The sequence below is a fragment of the Argopecten irradians genome, chromosome 1 (genome assembly GCF_041381155.1).
Source record: "Argopecten irradians isolate NY chromosome 1, Ai_NY, whole genome shotgun sequence".
Classification (NCBI taxonomy): domain Eukaryota; kingdom Metazoa; phylum Mollusca; class Bivalvia; order Pectinida; family Pectinidae; genus Argopecten; species Argopecten irradians.
Window position 1 is genome coordinate 54,025,962 of NC_091134.1, and position 15,517 is coordinate 54,041,478.

The 15,517-nt window shown below is 33.1% G+C and overlaps 2 protein-coding genes across 3 annotated transcripts in view; one reads left to right on the forward strand and one right to left on the reverse strand.

The window, feature by feature from the left end:
* The window catches only part of LOC138333385 (uncharacterized), a 21,964-nt gene extending 20,511 nt beyond the window's left edge, over positions 1 to 1,453 (forward strand). For both annotated transcript variants that reach the window (XM_069281734.1, XM_069281742.1), the window contains one exon: positions 283 to 1,453. In XM_069281734.1, coding sequence (XP_069137835.1) covers positions 283 to 378 — 96 coding nt within the window. In that variant the 3' untranslated portion in view covers positions 379 to 1,453. The remainder of the gene's footprint in view (positions 1 to 282) is intronic.
* Positions 1,252 to 12,024, reverse strand: LOC138333399 (uncharacterized). The gene is made up of 5 exons (XM_069281755.1): positions 11,647 to 12,024; positions 7,231 to 7,512; positions 6,527 to 6,703; positions 6,043 to 6,133; positions 1,252 to 5,605 (listed from the first exon to the last, which is right to left on the reverse strand). Exons 1-5 carry the CDS (start codon positions 11,723 to 11,725, stop codon positions 5,086 to 5,088), a joined length of 1,149 nt encoding a protein of 382 aa, XP_069137856.1. The 5' UTR covers positions 11,726 to 12,024; the 3' UTR covers positions 1,252 to 5,085.
* Positions 12,025 to 15,517: the final 3,493 nt, after the last annotated feature.

Consider the following 15,517-nt stretch of genomic DNA (forward strand, 5'->3'; position numbering starts at 1 on the left):
CAATACGATAATGCGATCAATCAGTCTTCATAAAGAAGTCATATGTGGTTTTATTTTCGTTATAAATCTGCCAGTTTATAAAACAACTATGTATAACGAACTAAACACTTTCGTTAAAAATATTGATATATGCCTTAATCCGGGTATTATTTACAATATCAAATTGAATAAAGAGAAATGAAGAAATTGTTGAATTTGATATATTCATAGTTATTGGTTCAGTAAGATTTTTTCTTTCTTTCGTTTTTTTCCTTATGAATTAATATTTGTATTTCCTTACAGCCGGGCTATACCAGTTTCAAGTTCATCTTTGGATTCCATGTCATAGCAATGCTTTCCTACGGTATAACGCTGATGGCAATGTTATTGTCCGGATAATAACCAGCAAAGTCCGTCTCCCATACAAAGGGTCTCCTGACTGACTAAAGTGGTGTTGATGTATAGGAGGAATACAGCTGTTCTCGTAATATTCATATAGCTCTCAGTGCTATTGACAAGTGATGATGGAATCAGCTTTCGTAGGAAATATTTTATACATACCTCCATGTTGCTAGATAATTAAAATTTTAACGGAATACTGTATTCTCTACCTTTCGCGTTAAATATTGATTGTATATGAATTAAGATTATTGATATAACCACAAGTCAAAAAACAACAATAACACATATTGGTCATTGCAAGTCATATTAACAATTAACTTGATTTATATAATTTTAAACCACACCTATTAAAGTATATTATTTGTTTACATTATTGTTAAGCTCTCGCCATGAAATGGGGGAGGGGCTAAGGGTGTTACCCCTGTCCGTCCTAGAGTGCCTCTTCCCGTCCCGTTTTGTCCCGCCACGCCTTGGTAATGAAGAAAGTATTACTCATGTACATGTCTATGTATCACAACCAGGGTTTGAACTTTTTGATAACCTTTCTTTCTGCAACTTATCATATTTCCGTTAGTTCACATAACTAGTGAAATCATTGCATAATACAATCCAGTGAGAATGTATTTAGTCGTTTCTGTAGGAATCGTTTGTCATATAACTGGGACGTCAATTCATGCCATAAATCTCCTAAAACCCACGTGCAATAACACTAATGCTTTGTAATATGAAAATCAAACTGGTTAAAGGATTTGATATACCATTAGCATTTAGACTAGGCTCATGTAATATTGAATGGCATATTGAACTCGTTTGGCATATTTATATAACATATGAACTCCTCCAATATCCTTTATTTGTAAAACAAAGACATTGTAACTTGATTAAGTATTTTATTCAATTGTAACAGCACTGAGTAATGAAGGTCATATTATTTGACAATGTAGTAACACTATCGTAACCAAACCTGTTATGTTCTTCAACAGGTTACATTCAAATGAATTGATGGAAGCATGCAATTATTGTAATGAACATATGCGTTTAATAAAATAATTAAACAAAGTATGTTTTAATATTCATTTGTTGGTTTGTTTTGTTGATTCAACGTAAATTATAGTTTTGATCGTTGTCATTTTATTTGTAATTTATTCGCATTTTTTTTTCTTTTTATTCATAATGACATTGAACAAAACAGAATATGTACAATAAACGTGGAAATTTTCGCTATTTGCATACATAAAACTTTCACGGTGTTGTTATTTTCGCGGTAGATACACTTTTAGACATTTAACAACAAAGTTCATACATGCAAATATTACGCACAGAGGAAATTTTCGCGATCAATTGACTTTCGCGTAATTTTCGTAAATCCCCCCTCACGAACATTTCCACGGTTACAGTATTTGATTCAATCTCGTGTTTCTGCTTGTGCCTTAACTTTATGATTCAAGCACACATAACTATATGACACGAACTTACATAATGAGGTACATATCTATACATAATTTGCAGCAAATAGCGAGTTTGTAACGATAATGATTATAATGATTGTAAATGGAAATAAAAACATAGGTATAGATTTAGCACGATCCGTGATTAGAGACGTAAGCAAACTTTAGCACCATCTGTAGATAGACTTCCGTTCTCATTCGTTCACGTAAAAGAAAATCGGAAAAACTATATAGATTTACAAGATAGATACAGAAATTAATACATGTATTATGAATCGGAATAATCATATATATTTCCAATCAATCGGCGTTTGACATCAACATCATCGAACTAAGGCGACACATAAACGATACAAATAAAATATGAACTATTCTTATTTTGGAAAAGTTACGCAATGAATTTACGCAACCAAATAAATATATTGACATCAAACTTAAAATGCAAATAGCAAAATAATATATAAGCATAAATTTTTGAGTGATTTTTTAGTTTATTTGTTTATGATTGGAAAAAGCAGGACCTCATTGTAAAGGGTAAGAATAGATCGTATGAAACAACTTGTGATGAATATTATTAAGTGGAGTAAGAGCACAGTAATGCAAGGAATATATATACAGGATAACTGGATACATACAGGAATGTAAATGTACAGGAATGTGTTTTGTGTAACAGGCATATTTTTGATTTGTATATCATAAATAATCTGTCCTCCTGGGTAGGTATTCATTGTAACAGTACGTGAGCATGACGTCATCTTTTTTTCAAAGAAGGACGAGGTCAAACTAATGACGTAACAATAAACAACTCTCAGGAAGGGGCAGATGACTTTGTAAATAGGGGGAAAGGAAATTCATAATACATTCAATAGTACTATACATACTGGTATATTGAAGAAAGATAGTAAGGTAAGGAATGTTATAATAGGGTGTATAAGTATTTAATGACTATTATAGAACTGATGTTGCTTGGATTCGATGATGCATGATTGAATATGATGGCAATGCACAATTTGCAATATCATTGAAGACCCTGATCTATCGTTTGTTTCATAAAAGATGTATTTGGGTCTTGTTGGTTTCAGACGACCAAATTTATTTAATGATATTAACATACAATGTTTGATATACAAATTTCAACTATATGATGTGCAACAAATAATGTTTCATGCTAGTGCTGGTTGGATACATGGCTATGATACAAAAGTATGATGAGACCTGAATATATTGCTTTTAACATACAGAAGAAGGATATATGATGTGTGTGGTACAAATGTATAGAATAGAATGGAAAGAATAGTGTGACTATGCACGTCTTATAGATGGCTATATTGGCAATATACAATTCCACAGATTGATGATGTACTAATATTGATATCAATACTCGGAGGGTGTACCGTATACAATGAACGAAAATATAGATATAGGCATGCTTAAGATGGATATTGGGTACTAACATATGAGGAGTTGTGAGTGATACAAACATAAATATTTGTGTGGGTATGGTAAAATGTATTATATGAATACTATAGATATACGCGTGTGAAAATAGGATATGTGTACATAGAGTTGCTTTATGTAAGAGGAATGAAAATTATAGATATATACATGGAACGGTTGGGTATATGAGTATGATTATGATGCATGATTAACAATGAATAAATAGTGTAGCTATACAATGCTAGAATGAATGAATACTAAAGCCATGAGCAATGGATGATTTGAATGAATACTGTGGCCATACACGTGCTAGAGTATATGAGTATGATACAAAGGTATGATTAACAATGAATGAAGTGAATGCATACTATGGCCATACATATCCTAGAGTTGGATGTATGAGTATGACACAAATGTATAATGAGCAATGTATAAAGTGAATGAATACTATGGCCATACATATCCTAGAGTTGGATGTATGAGTATGACACAAATGTATAATGAGCAATGTATAAAGTGAATGAATACTATGGCCATACATATCCTAGAGTTGGATGTATGAGTATGATACAAATGTATAATGAGCAATGTAAAAGTGAATGAATACTGTGGCCATACACTAGCAAGAGATGGGCATATGAGTATGAAACAAAGGAATGACGAGCGATGAATGAATAGCATGAGATCATACACATTCTATAGGTATAGGAGTATGATAAATTATGTATGGTGAGCACTGACTGAATTACATAAATATGGTTGAGGTTTATACGAAATGAATATTAAAAGATACACAAGCAGGTACAAAAGCTACATCAAAATGCACGGATTAAACTCGATATGTTATTGCTTTATAATTGTGTTAACATGTATGATAATTAATGAAGATTACGTGTTAATAACAGTGATGTATTTAGATACAAAGTATGGCAGAGGAATTCGAATGCATCTGTGGATTGCAAACCTACGATAGACATGCATATGCCACGTTATATTGGTTATATGGGTATGACTCGGTCTATATACCGGTATTACCTTATATGAATGTGATGTCAATAATAGTGTTAATAGGGATTATAATTCTATGATATAGGTCGGAAACTTGTGTATGTCAAAAGTAAATTTCGAGTGTTTCATCCTCGATGACCTTGGGTTAGAAACGAATATTAGCGAGGATGCTTGTGAATATAGTGCACACTGTTGATGCCTAACAGCGAACTGTCTATAAGTAAAATGTGTTTTTTCCCAAATACAACTGTTAATCAAGTACATTTGTATATAGATGGATAATACGATTGATAAATGTGATACATTCCATGGTTACTAGAAAACTCAGGCAAACTTTCATTCTACAAAGTCATGATATATTTACAGGAATAGGTATTCTCTAAATTAGATGAAGTTGTATGAAAAATGATAACGAATTATATATATGTAGCTATGAAATATATACAATGAAAATGAATATATGCATATATATATACATGATGAATATGATAAATGAATATCGGTTAGTTAAGTCATACATTAAATGATACCTAGATATTTGTTGTTGGCGCTAAACTTGTATTTGTCTTTGTATGATTTTAATGATGTTCTCAAGTGATGAATGACAAAATTATTGCATATTTTACTGACACAAATTCCTGATTTTAGTTAACTTTGTTAGATTAGCAAAATATTGAAACTAATCATACAATTAGCATTGGTTAATATCTTTAACTCTGGTGTGTATATACAATTGCAATTTCAAGGCCAACAATATTTTCCACCTCGTGAAAGGATCTGTTTACTAATGCATTAAGGAGAAGACGATGCACTACACCGCAGTCGTTCCTGTTTCTCCTGGAAGGCTGCCAGAAGAAGATGGGTGACTGTTCTTCCCCTGAATAATAACATGTTGAAGATGACGCTTGTTATCTGTGTCTTTTATCTTATTGGACTTGTTATTGAGTAATATGTTCTGATTATATAGAGACATACGTTCATCCAATACCGGTAATTCACGAACTTTTGATTCACATGCAGTTTTGATATCCGGACTAGGTTCGTTTCGTTTTCGCTTTCGTTTGCTTTGTGGAGTGCAATCTTGCGTTATTTCCGGTGTATTTTCTTTATATTGAATGTCATCTTGTGTGTCACTTACGACCGTTAATACTATTGTTGGAATAGTTTCGTTGCCATGGTTATTATTAGCCTCTCTGTCGACGGTAGCTGGACTTACGGCCGTAGTGTTACCGGAAGTTTGATTAGTACCATCCGGGTCTTCACATCCATCCGGCGGTTGTCTTGTACACATCCCAACAAACATGGATAAGAAACATTGTTTTTCACTTTGCCTGTAAAACATGAACGATGACATTTGTATAGCCGATATTTTATAAAGATTGATAAATTCTACATTTCATTTTTGGCGATTCACTATCGTAGCATATTCCGCCCGAGCTATACTGATGAAACTTAAACAGACAAAAACATGTGCTATTCCAGTCATTATGCTAGACTTAATTGAAGTGTTTGAAATGTTTTTGACACACAAAGGTATTTCAGATTTTAGACACTATGATGCTTGAAAACAAACCAGTTTGCAATTTTCTCATTCCTTAAAAAGATAAAGGAAATTTAAAGCGTTTTCAAAATGCGTTAGTATTTATTCCATATGAGCATGTTAAATCGTGTTTTTGAATGAACGAATATTTGTAAAATGATTCAAATCTCTAAAAGTATCCATAGTACATCTTTATAAATGCTAAGTGTTAATAAACGCATGACTTACCATTGATATTTCCTTAACATGAAAATGACAGTTAATATGGCAGCGAGCAGTAAGGCGACCAATGCAGCAGACCCAATGATGATGGTGAGATCTGTTGGCCGAAAATTTAGCAAATGATGTAAGTAATCTAGCAAAATATTCCAACAAATAATCGTTGTTCAGGTTTTGAAAGGGAAATGTAAATTTCAAATGCAATCTTTTTTTATTATTAGATTTGAACGATAAAACATTTTATTGTATTCCCTGCTCTAAATTTTATTGCAGCAAAAAAATATTTTCGGCGGGTTTTTTTTAAATACGTAAAAAAATGCAATAACCATCATCATCTTTACATCTGAATTGAACTAAAACACAAAAAGAAGTTTGCAAGCATCATTATATTGGCATTAATAAATCATTTTATGAAAAAAATAAGGAGTGACTCACGCATCATATCAGAAATAAATGTGCGAAGACATCAATACATTAGTAATCAAAAACGAACCTTCTCTGTCCTCGTTTACTGGGAGCGCCTCTTCTTTCCTTGGCCTTGATGGGCCAGTGTATGTGGTGACAGTGGGATGCATGTCGACCTGTGTTGTGTTGGGTATGGCCTCTGTGTGCAGCGGGTCTGGACTGGGATCGTCAGGGTCTACGTATACCATACACTCCGACTTATGGGCTAGAATAATATGATAAAGGAATCTAAAATAGAGGTAGAATGCTTAAACTGAAAGACTGATATTGCAATTATATGTTGAAGGCTAAAAATGATGATAACAGCCTTCGGTTACTTAATTACAATGGAGTGGAATAAGTCATTGGCCGGGGGGGGGGCTTTTTTTTAAATGCCTTTTCCCTTGATATCAATTCGAGGCGTCATCGATAAGACATAAAATGCATTTCACCATGAGCACTTGGTCCTATTATCATTCTACTTTGTCATGGCTATTTTGTCTGTGTATAATCTGTGTTCATTATTTTTACATTGTGTACAGTTAGTTTACAGAAGAATATCACCGAAGAGAGACACCTCCTCGTTTAATTACAGTACCATACAAAACGAGAACACGTTGTTTAAATATTCAATGATTCCTCAATTATTTTGTTTCAGAGTTGAATGAAATTCATTTCCGAAAAAATATCCAAAAATTTAGTACATCATATAAATCTATATTTGTTTTCACGTCTCATTATAGTTTAACCTACCAGGAATACAGTCGTATATGAGTCTAAAGAATGAGACGTAGTGTCCACATTTGGCAGAGAAAACCCGCCATATGGTGACGTCACACTGCCGACGCCCACAGCATTCGTTGTCCAAGTCGATGTTTTCTATACAATCGCCAACGGTGTACATGCAATACTTGAGCTGGTTTAGGCCGTATATCGCCTCGTTAATCCGGATCACCTTACCCTCCGAACACCGCACGTGCAAGGTCTTCTTACTGTCGTTAACATTTTCGTCTGTGCACTCGAAAATGCGTCCGTCTGAAATATAAACAAGAAATACATTTTACACTCCCATAAAATAATGAGATAAGATAGCATACTTTCGAACTAAAAGGAAAGGGATATGCTACCTGATAACAACTTGCTTTTGTCATTCGAAGAATCGTTATTTGTATGACTGACTGTAGATATTGTCCTGGTCATAAGGTTTACGCTGCAATAGTTTGATCATATATGGATGTTTTCCATGTTTTCCATGTGGTGGAAAGCTGGAGTGTTCGATGAAAGAACAGCTAACATACGAATTGTAGGGTGTGCGTGTTTAGAACCGGCGACCCAATGGTGTACAATGTTGCATGTAATCACCCGATAAATGCTTACCGTAACTGCATATGTAGTACAATGTAATGACAGATTGGTCTAACACATCATGTCACCCACATTATATAACTAATGTTAAACTAAAAGCGAAAACCTATTTAACGAATCTAATGGGGATCTACCGAATACGTAGATATATACTGGCAGTGTCATGTCAGATACATACAAACTTACTTCTGCACATAATGATTCCATTGTCACCGCTCTGGTTCTCAGTTTGAGGACGTAACATTCTTATGCAAAATTATCATATAAATCTAACGTCAATTTTCCAAGATTTGAAACTAAGGAATGGTGATATTTCACCCAATTCGATATCATTAAAGGATAGCTAGAATGTAATTATCATAGCTGTATCCCATGATCGAATGTTTACATTTTTGTACTTCTGACGAAAAACGCAAACAAACAAAGCATATCAAGTGCAAAAGACGCTTAATTTTCAAGTTATAAGTGTTTGTTTACTTATTCTCTCATACTGCAATTTTATGAATTGACATCATCAACAGCTATGCCATGTAGACAGCTAAATACTTATAGAGTACCGCCAGGTTGGCTGTAAATTTTTATAAATGTTGTTATAACTTATATGTGGACACTTTGAATTCAACAGTTAACAATGTTAGGTTGTTTTTTTAAGATCGCATGATATATCGCTTACGTAATAGTGATAATACATCATAAAACAGTAATAAACAATAGACAGATGTCAGTGATAGATATATGTATCATTTAGAAAACTTCCAGATAGAATTCACAAAGCATCATAAATATTCCACTTAGAAATAAGTTGTAAAGTTTTGTAAATACTTAAATCACAGATAAGTTCACCTGTTCTAATTACCATATTATCACACACGACAGGGATACGGTAGCGTGTCGTAGGGCGAGGACACACCATCATCTGCCAGTCAGGTGTTCTCACCTGTCGCCTACCTTAACTAATCACCTGTATACACAGGTAAGGAGATGGCCACTTAGCACTTAAAATGTGTGTAACAGAGAACAGGTTTCGATAAAGGTGCTAAAATGTTAAAATTGAGAGGCAAATCATTGAAATACTTTTTGGCAAAACAAAAAAATTAAAACCTGGATATATCAAAATTGTAATCAAAATTACACAGCGATCAAATAATAACAAAACACAAACAGAATGAGATATTATTAATCAATACACGATGAATATTTAAAATATTGTTATTTGGAAGTAACTGAAACTAAATATGAAAAAGATGAAAGAACAAATTAAAGTAGATTATTTATCCTAGTACATGTATTCATAAATCCAACTGAAGTTTAATACGAATATAGTACTAAGCCTTCTGCAATATATTCTCATGTTTAGGTTTCAATTAATTGATTATTGTGATGTTAAGCGGCCCATTCTTTTAACGATGTCAATATGTTTAGCTATCATGCCCTAGAACTCTAAGAAACTTTGATATCCGGCTGTATAAAAAGGGAATAAAACACCTGAAATGTCACAGAGAAGTCACCTTTGTGTTCAGTATGTCATGTTCCCTGGGGTAAAAAAAATGTGTCAGATACTGAGACCCGGCTGAAAATCAAACACAAATCTGTGTGAAGTGTTCTATTGTCAGATATAGTGGCAGTTAAAAAAGTCACGGAGAACTATCTTGTATTATACTGAGGTCAGAAGTTCGGACGGGTGGGAGAGGACAATTCCGCACCTGTCTTTATTTATTGGTCAAAATCTCACAAACTAGAAAATTTGTTCCGGGCTTTTTTTATATTCCTTATGATTGTCTGTCCAACAGGTAACAAGGGCCATTACTTTATGGAAACAATGGATGAATGCATTCCTGTATGAGGCAAAAATCCTTTCCCTTTCTACTAGACTTCAGCGAAATGTTTACAGCCGTCGGGCCTGGCCAAAGGAACTGATAAGTGACAAACGATTGTGATAAATTATTTGAGAACGCGATGGGAAATAAATGGAATGCAGTAACCAGTTGCTGAGAAATTGAGTACAAATTACCAGTTACAAGACCAAAGCATATTTCTGCCCAAAAGGATGTGTAAAACATGAAAGTGAAGTTGTATTTTCGATCATATGCAACTTAATCCTCGACAATTTCACAATTCATAAATACTAAAAAGTATTTTTTAGAGAAACATATCGTCTGATTAAATCAATTTCTATATTATGAACAGATAAATCATGTACTGAAGTGAAACTTTCCTGGCCTGAAATTTAAATACGTTAGATCGTAAAGAAATACCATGTCGTAGTCCCAACGAAGACAAACATTGTACTTTTTTGTATTATATTTACTGTTTAGATATTGGCATAGTGATATACATGTATACAAAACTACATTTTCGAATTCTAATTGATATAATGATTTATAAAACCGTTAAACAACCTCAAAATTAATTCGACAGAAAACAGACATCTCAGAGGTACAATATACCCTTGTGTTTCGGAGTTGAAAGCGCTCCTTGCTTCATCTTCGACACATATCATACAAATGTAGGTCAAATATAGGATACCAGATTACTATGTAAAATCGTATATGTATGATAACGGTGAAAGCAACAAATATATCTGACTTCATATTATATCAAAAGAAGGAAAATAAGGTCTTCATGAAGAGTCGTGGTGTTAACCGTAAGATTCTTAATACTAGTGTTAAGTTTTTTCAGCTTACATGGTCACTATGATAATAAATTTTATTTTACAATGTATGCAGTCTAAAACTTTTGTGTTTTAATGTATTAGGATAAAGTGCCTATATTACATATCATCAAAAGGAAAAGAGAAGTAGACACCTTAAAAGGAGGAACTTTTTTTTTATATAACTTAAACATTTGCTATAGTTTTACCTATCATAAGAAACAACACTTCTTCTATAGTTTACGTTAAACACATCCATCAATTTATAGTAAAGTCGGTTGATCAGTCTAAGATAAAATGCTGACTGAATTATAACAAGAAGCAGTATCTTAAAATACTGTGAGAAATATTCACTTCTCTGCAATCATCAAACAAATAATATCAATAAACTACTGAAGCTTGTTGAAAAATTAATCTATACATATTATTCGATAAAAATAATCTACAATAACATAAATAATTATTACCTACGAATAGCACATATGTAAATAGTAATACAGGGTAAAACTGTATTTTGTTTTAAACTTCTTAAAGTATTTACTTATATAGTAAAATGCGCCTAATTATAAAACCGTCAAGTGACACTCGATTAGATGGGAAAACAGATCGAAATATTTTGCAGTATTACACAATTTGACTCAATTTAGGGACATTATATTTGAAAATTTCTGGAATGTGTTGATCACACAAATCAAACAATACCAAAAAGTGAATGACAAAATAAAAATATTCAACGCAATCTTTAAAAGTAAACATATTCCTTTTTTAATTGACATTACAGTTGGCATTTAAATCCTAACTTGTTTAAAATCATACAATGAACTCTGTGTATTCTTTTGAAACACAATTGAATTAGATACTATATGCATTAAAACACAAAATACATTATAAGATTATGAATGTTTAAAATACCATTAGTGCTTTATCACAATCTGTAACATTTTATTAAATGGTTTTCAAATACATACTTCAGATATTTACCCTAGCTATGCAATCAGATTATCAGTAAATATAAAACGTAACTCAAATACGGAATATCAAAACTAAATCTCGTTTATGAAGATTTTGCCGTTAGATTAAGATAAAGGGCAACATCAGGTTTTTATCAGTGAGTATAAGCGATAGGCATCTTCTACTCTGTAGTATGTACTTACCTTGGCAGTGACAGGAACCGACCAGGAGAAGGAATACTGATACTAGTAGTACACTGTTAAAAGTGTTGCAGCACATCATCCCAAATCCATATTTCCAGATTGACGAGGGTTTAAATCACTGACTAATTAACATTCCGGCCACTACTCACATCGTCACTGGACAATGGTCATGTCGGATACATAGTGGTCAAGTCTCCGCGAAAGCTTGATAGATCAACTGGAACGCGAGTGAGGGGAGGAGAGTTAAGTCGGGGGAAATAATATACGGGAGTCTTTGTGTGGTTTCAAGGTTTGGGTGAGGAAGTTTTGTAACAGACCAGCTGTCTAACTTTATAATAGCCTGCGCTAGCGTAGGCCCGCCTTTGTGAGAACATCTGCCAGGCCAGGGAGCAATCACTGTACTGACACTGTCGTCTGCTGTCGAACGACACCTTGTCTTGGCTCCTTTAAAGGCACAGCATACACGGTCAAACTCTTGTTTTATCAGTGGAAACATACATCATGGAAATCTACTAAGTATACAGTTACACAAAATCACTTTCTTTTGTGAGTTAATCATTGTACCAGATTAATGGGTGCATCTTAAAGAATATGCATTACAATAATTGCAGTTCCAAAATTGAAAGCGCATGGAGAATGTAGCATCATATGAACATATACTTCACTAAGCATTGTTAGTTTAACCGTTTTAAAATTAATGAATTCCCTGTATATCATGTACATATATTTGCTAAAGCTATTGTAAATACACATCACTATGACCAGATCAGATCAATAATAGTAGTTCTATGGCAACAAGTCAAAAATATTGAAAGTGTGAATTAACCACCTATCTTTCATTCAGATATCTATCATTTTTAAATACTGGTACAGTGACAACAATTGATATCATATATGCATTGTATTTGCAATAAAACATGCAAATGAAATGAAAGGCAGAGTTACAAATTTATAATGAACCTGCGCAACATTCATTCACGTTTGTCATCAAATTACATTTAACCAACGAAAAGGACGCTATAACTTTCAAAGGCATCTCTTTCATACCAAATACTAGTAGCACACGTGGCTATGTTTAACTCAAACGTAAATTTGTAAGCACCTGTTCAGCATTAGCATACGTTCTGTGACGCCAATATTACACGTAGTTACATTTATAGTTTTTAAATCTCACACCATGCTTTGGCTAAACTCCTACACGATTTGACCTTGTTTAACCTTAAATCTAAACTTGTGAGTCAACAAAAATATTGATCTCATAAAAACATTTTCGCAAACATTTTCAATCTGTGTGTTTTGTCCTGCCCTAGACAATGGAGGCTCGTGTGATTGACTATCAGTTATTATCTGCACTGGTCCCCTACACGCGTGGATGGGATAACCAAGTGCTTTGTTTGGCACAAAAAGTGTGGATAAATATTTTTAGAATCGTTAGACCATGGCTATTCCTTCTTTAGCCACGTGCATCTGATGAAGCCGAACTATTTGGTCCCTGATATGGAAACAGCCATATCACGTGGCTTCCTTCAAGCAAATAAAACAATAGTTTTAAGACACAGAGGGAAAATCCAGACGGAATGCAAGATTTCCACTCATAAGAGGAATTTTGGATAAAATGTGTAAATATAAAAGATTATCAAATCAGCAGTTGTATGTTTAAAATAGAAATACACTGAGAATATCAATGTTGAAATAATTACTAAACCTTATATCATAAAATATATAAGTGATGAAATTCATCCAGCAAACACCATTTTATACGAAAACTACAAAAAACAAAAACATTGAAGTGTTTCCAAAAATAAAATGATATAGATATTGGTGGTATACTCATGTATGGAGGAAAACTAAAACAATACATGTTAACCATAGTAATTAATCAATAAAAGGTTTAATTCAACAGTGATTAGTGAAAATTAAAAGACTTAATTAGTGATATTACAGCAGATACACTAGTCAGTATACAGATACATATAAATTGAGTTTAGTACAAGCGTTACCACTAAAAGATGTAAACTTAATGGCGGGCAGCTTAAGTGATGTCGTTTTGATATATGTGTTGTTGTTTTTTTAAGTGACAGTGTTATGAGGTATCTATTGAAATGTGGAGAGAAACAGGTGTATACAGGTAAATTAATATTTCACGTAAAACGGCAGGTGCAACGATTATATCCTCATCGCGCGTCTAGCTCGCGAGGCAGCCACGTGTAGCAAAAGAAATCCATCAAATATGTCGCGTGGCACACTTGATAAGGGACGTCCCATCGCTCTACATGGACTTTTTTTTCCTTGATAAGAATAAATGATAAAATTCTTAAGTGACATGCATCAAAACTAAGATTTCAAATACTGTAAAGATTTATATGTAGAATGTGCATGTTGATAATATTTGCTATCATATTAAATATGTGGAGAATATATTGTTGAAAGCAAAAAAGAGTTATTACCTATTTTTCTTTGATAGAAAATATATACCATTTTTAAAGACTATGATGTGTCTCGGTCAGCGTATTAATCTGGAAAAATAATCCCTTGGAAAATCAATGGAATAGTAAGTGTTAATGTATTTTATTTTATCAAGAAGATTTTTAGCATTGATTCCACTATTTTTTTTTTATTTCATCGGGGTATGAAATCAATTTTGTTTGAAAACTTTTATGAGAATCCGCTACGCTTCGCACTCGTGAAAAATATCAAAGTTTTCACCTCACTCTATGAAATATAACTGGTATTCATCAAGAAACAAGGACTATCCTCTATTTATCCGTCTGCGGATAGCTCAAGTTCGTGTCATGACTCTTCTACCACAGAAAAGTCGAGTCTATCCATAGTTTTTCTATCTCTATCCTTCTTACAATGCTGCATATTTCGGTCTCGAAGTCAGCCTTGCGCCCTGACATATTCGGCTACCTTCTTTGTGTGAACTGTTAAATCCAAAATGACCAGCTTGCATGACAACATTGTCGAAATGATATTTGAGAACACTGATGACTTATCTAAATCAATCATGTTCTGGGGATTATTTTCCTCTAGTGAGCTACTAGATAAGTCTTCGCCATATACAAAGTTTTTGATTTAAACATATTCTATTTGTATCAAATACATACAATGGCATCGAGCACAAGTTGTCCAACTTAGTTTAAGCCCTCTCCCAATACAATTTGATAAATACAATAAACTACACAAACTATATGACAATGTATTTACATATGTACAATTTGAAGAGGGGGGATAGATGGAGACGGAAGGATGAGGCAGAAATTAGGATATACAAATAGGTAGAGGGAGACTACAAAGCTGAAAATGTACACACTTGTGTTTACATCCAATTCGAAACTCAAGAACGTTGATTCAAATATCAAAAAGCATTCTCGAAACTCGATCAAAAGAAATCTTTCTTTATGCTTATGCAACACGTTATATATTTTTATCTTACATCTGATGATTTTTTTTCAGTTACATATAATTATTTTTTCTTTGTTTTCCTACTAAATCTGGCTTATTAATTCTTGCATTTAAGCACTATTTTTTTTTTTAATTTCATCGGGCTTTTGTTTGCAAACTGTGTGAATCCGTGGCCGCGGAGTGGATTCTTACAAAAGTTTGCATACATTTTTTTTTCATTACCCAATGAAATTAAAAAATAGTGACATCATTGCTTATAGTAAATTTTGTAATTTTTTTGATAAAATGAAGTTATACGGAAACGTCAATGTCTTTATTGTGACGTCACGATAACATCGAGGTTTCACCTCATTTTTTTTTTTTTTTTTTTTTTTTTTCGTAGTATGCAAAAGAAGTATTTGCCAATAAAAATGCTAGGTTTAGTATGAAAAACAAAGAAAAATCAATATATCCATGGTCAAATATT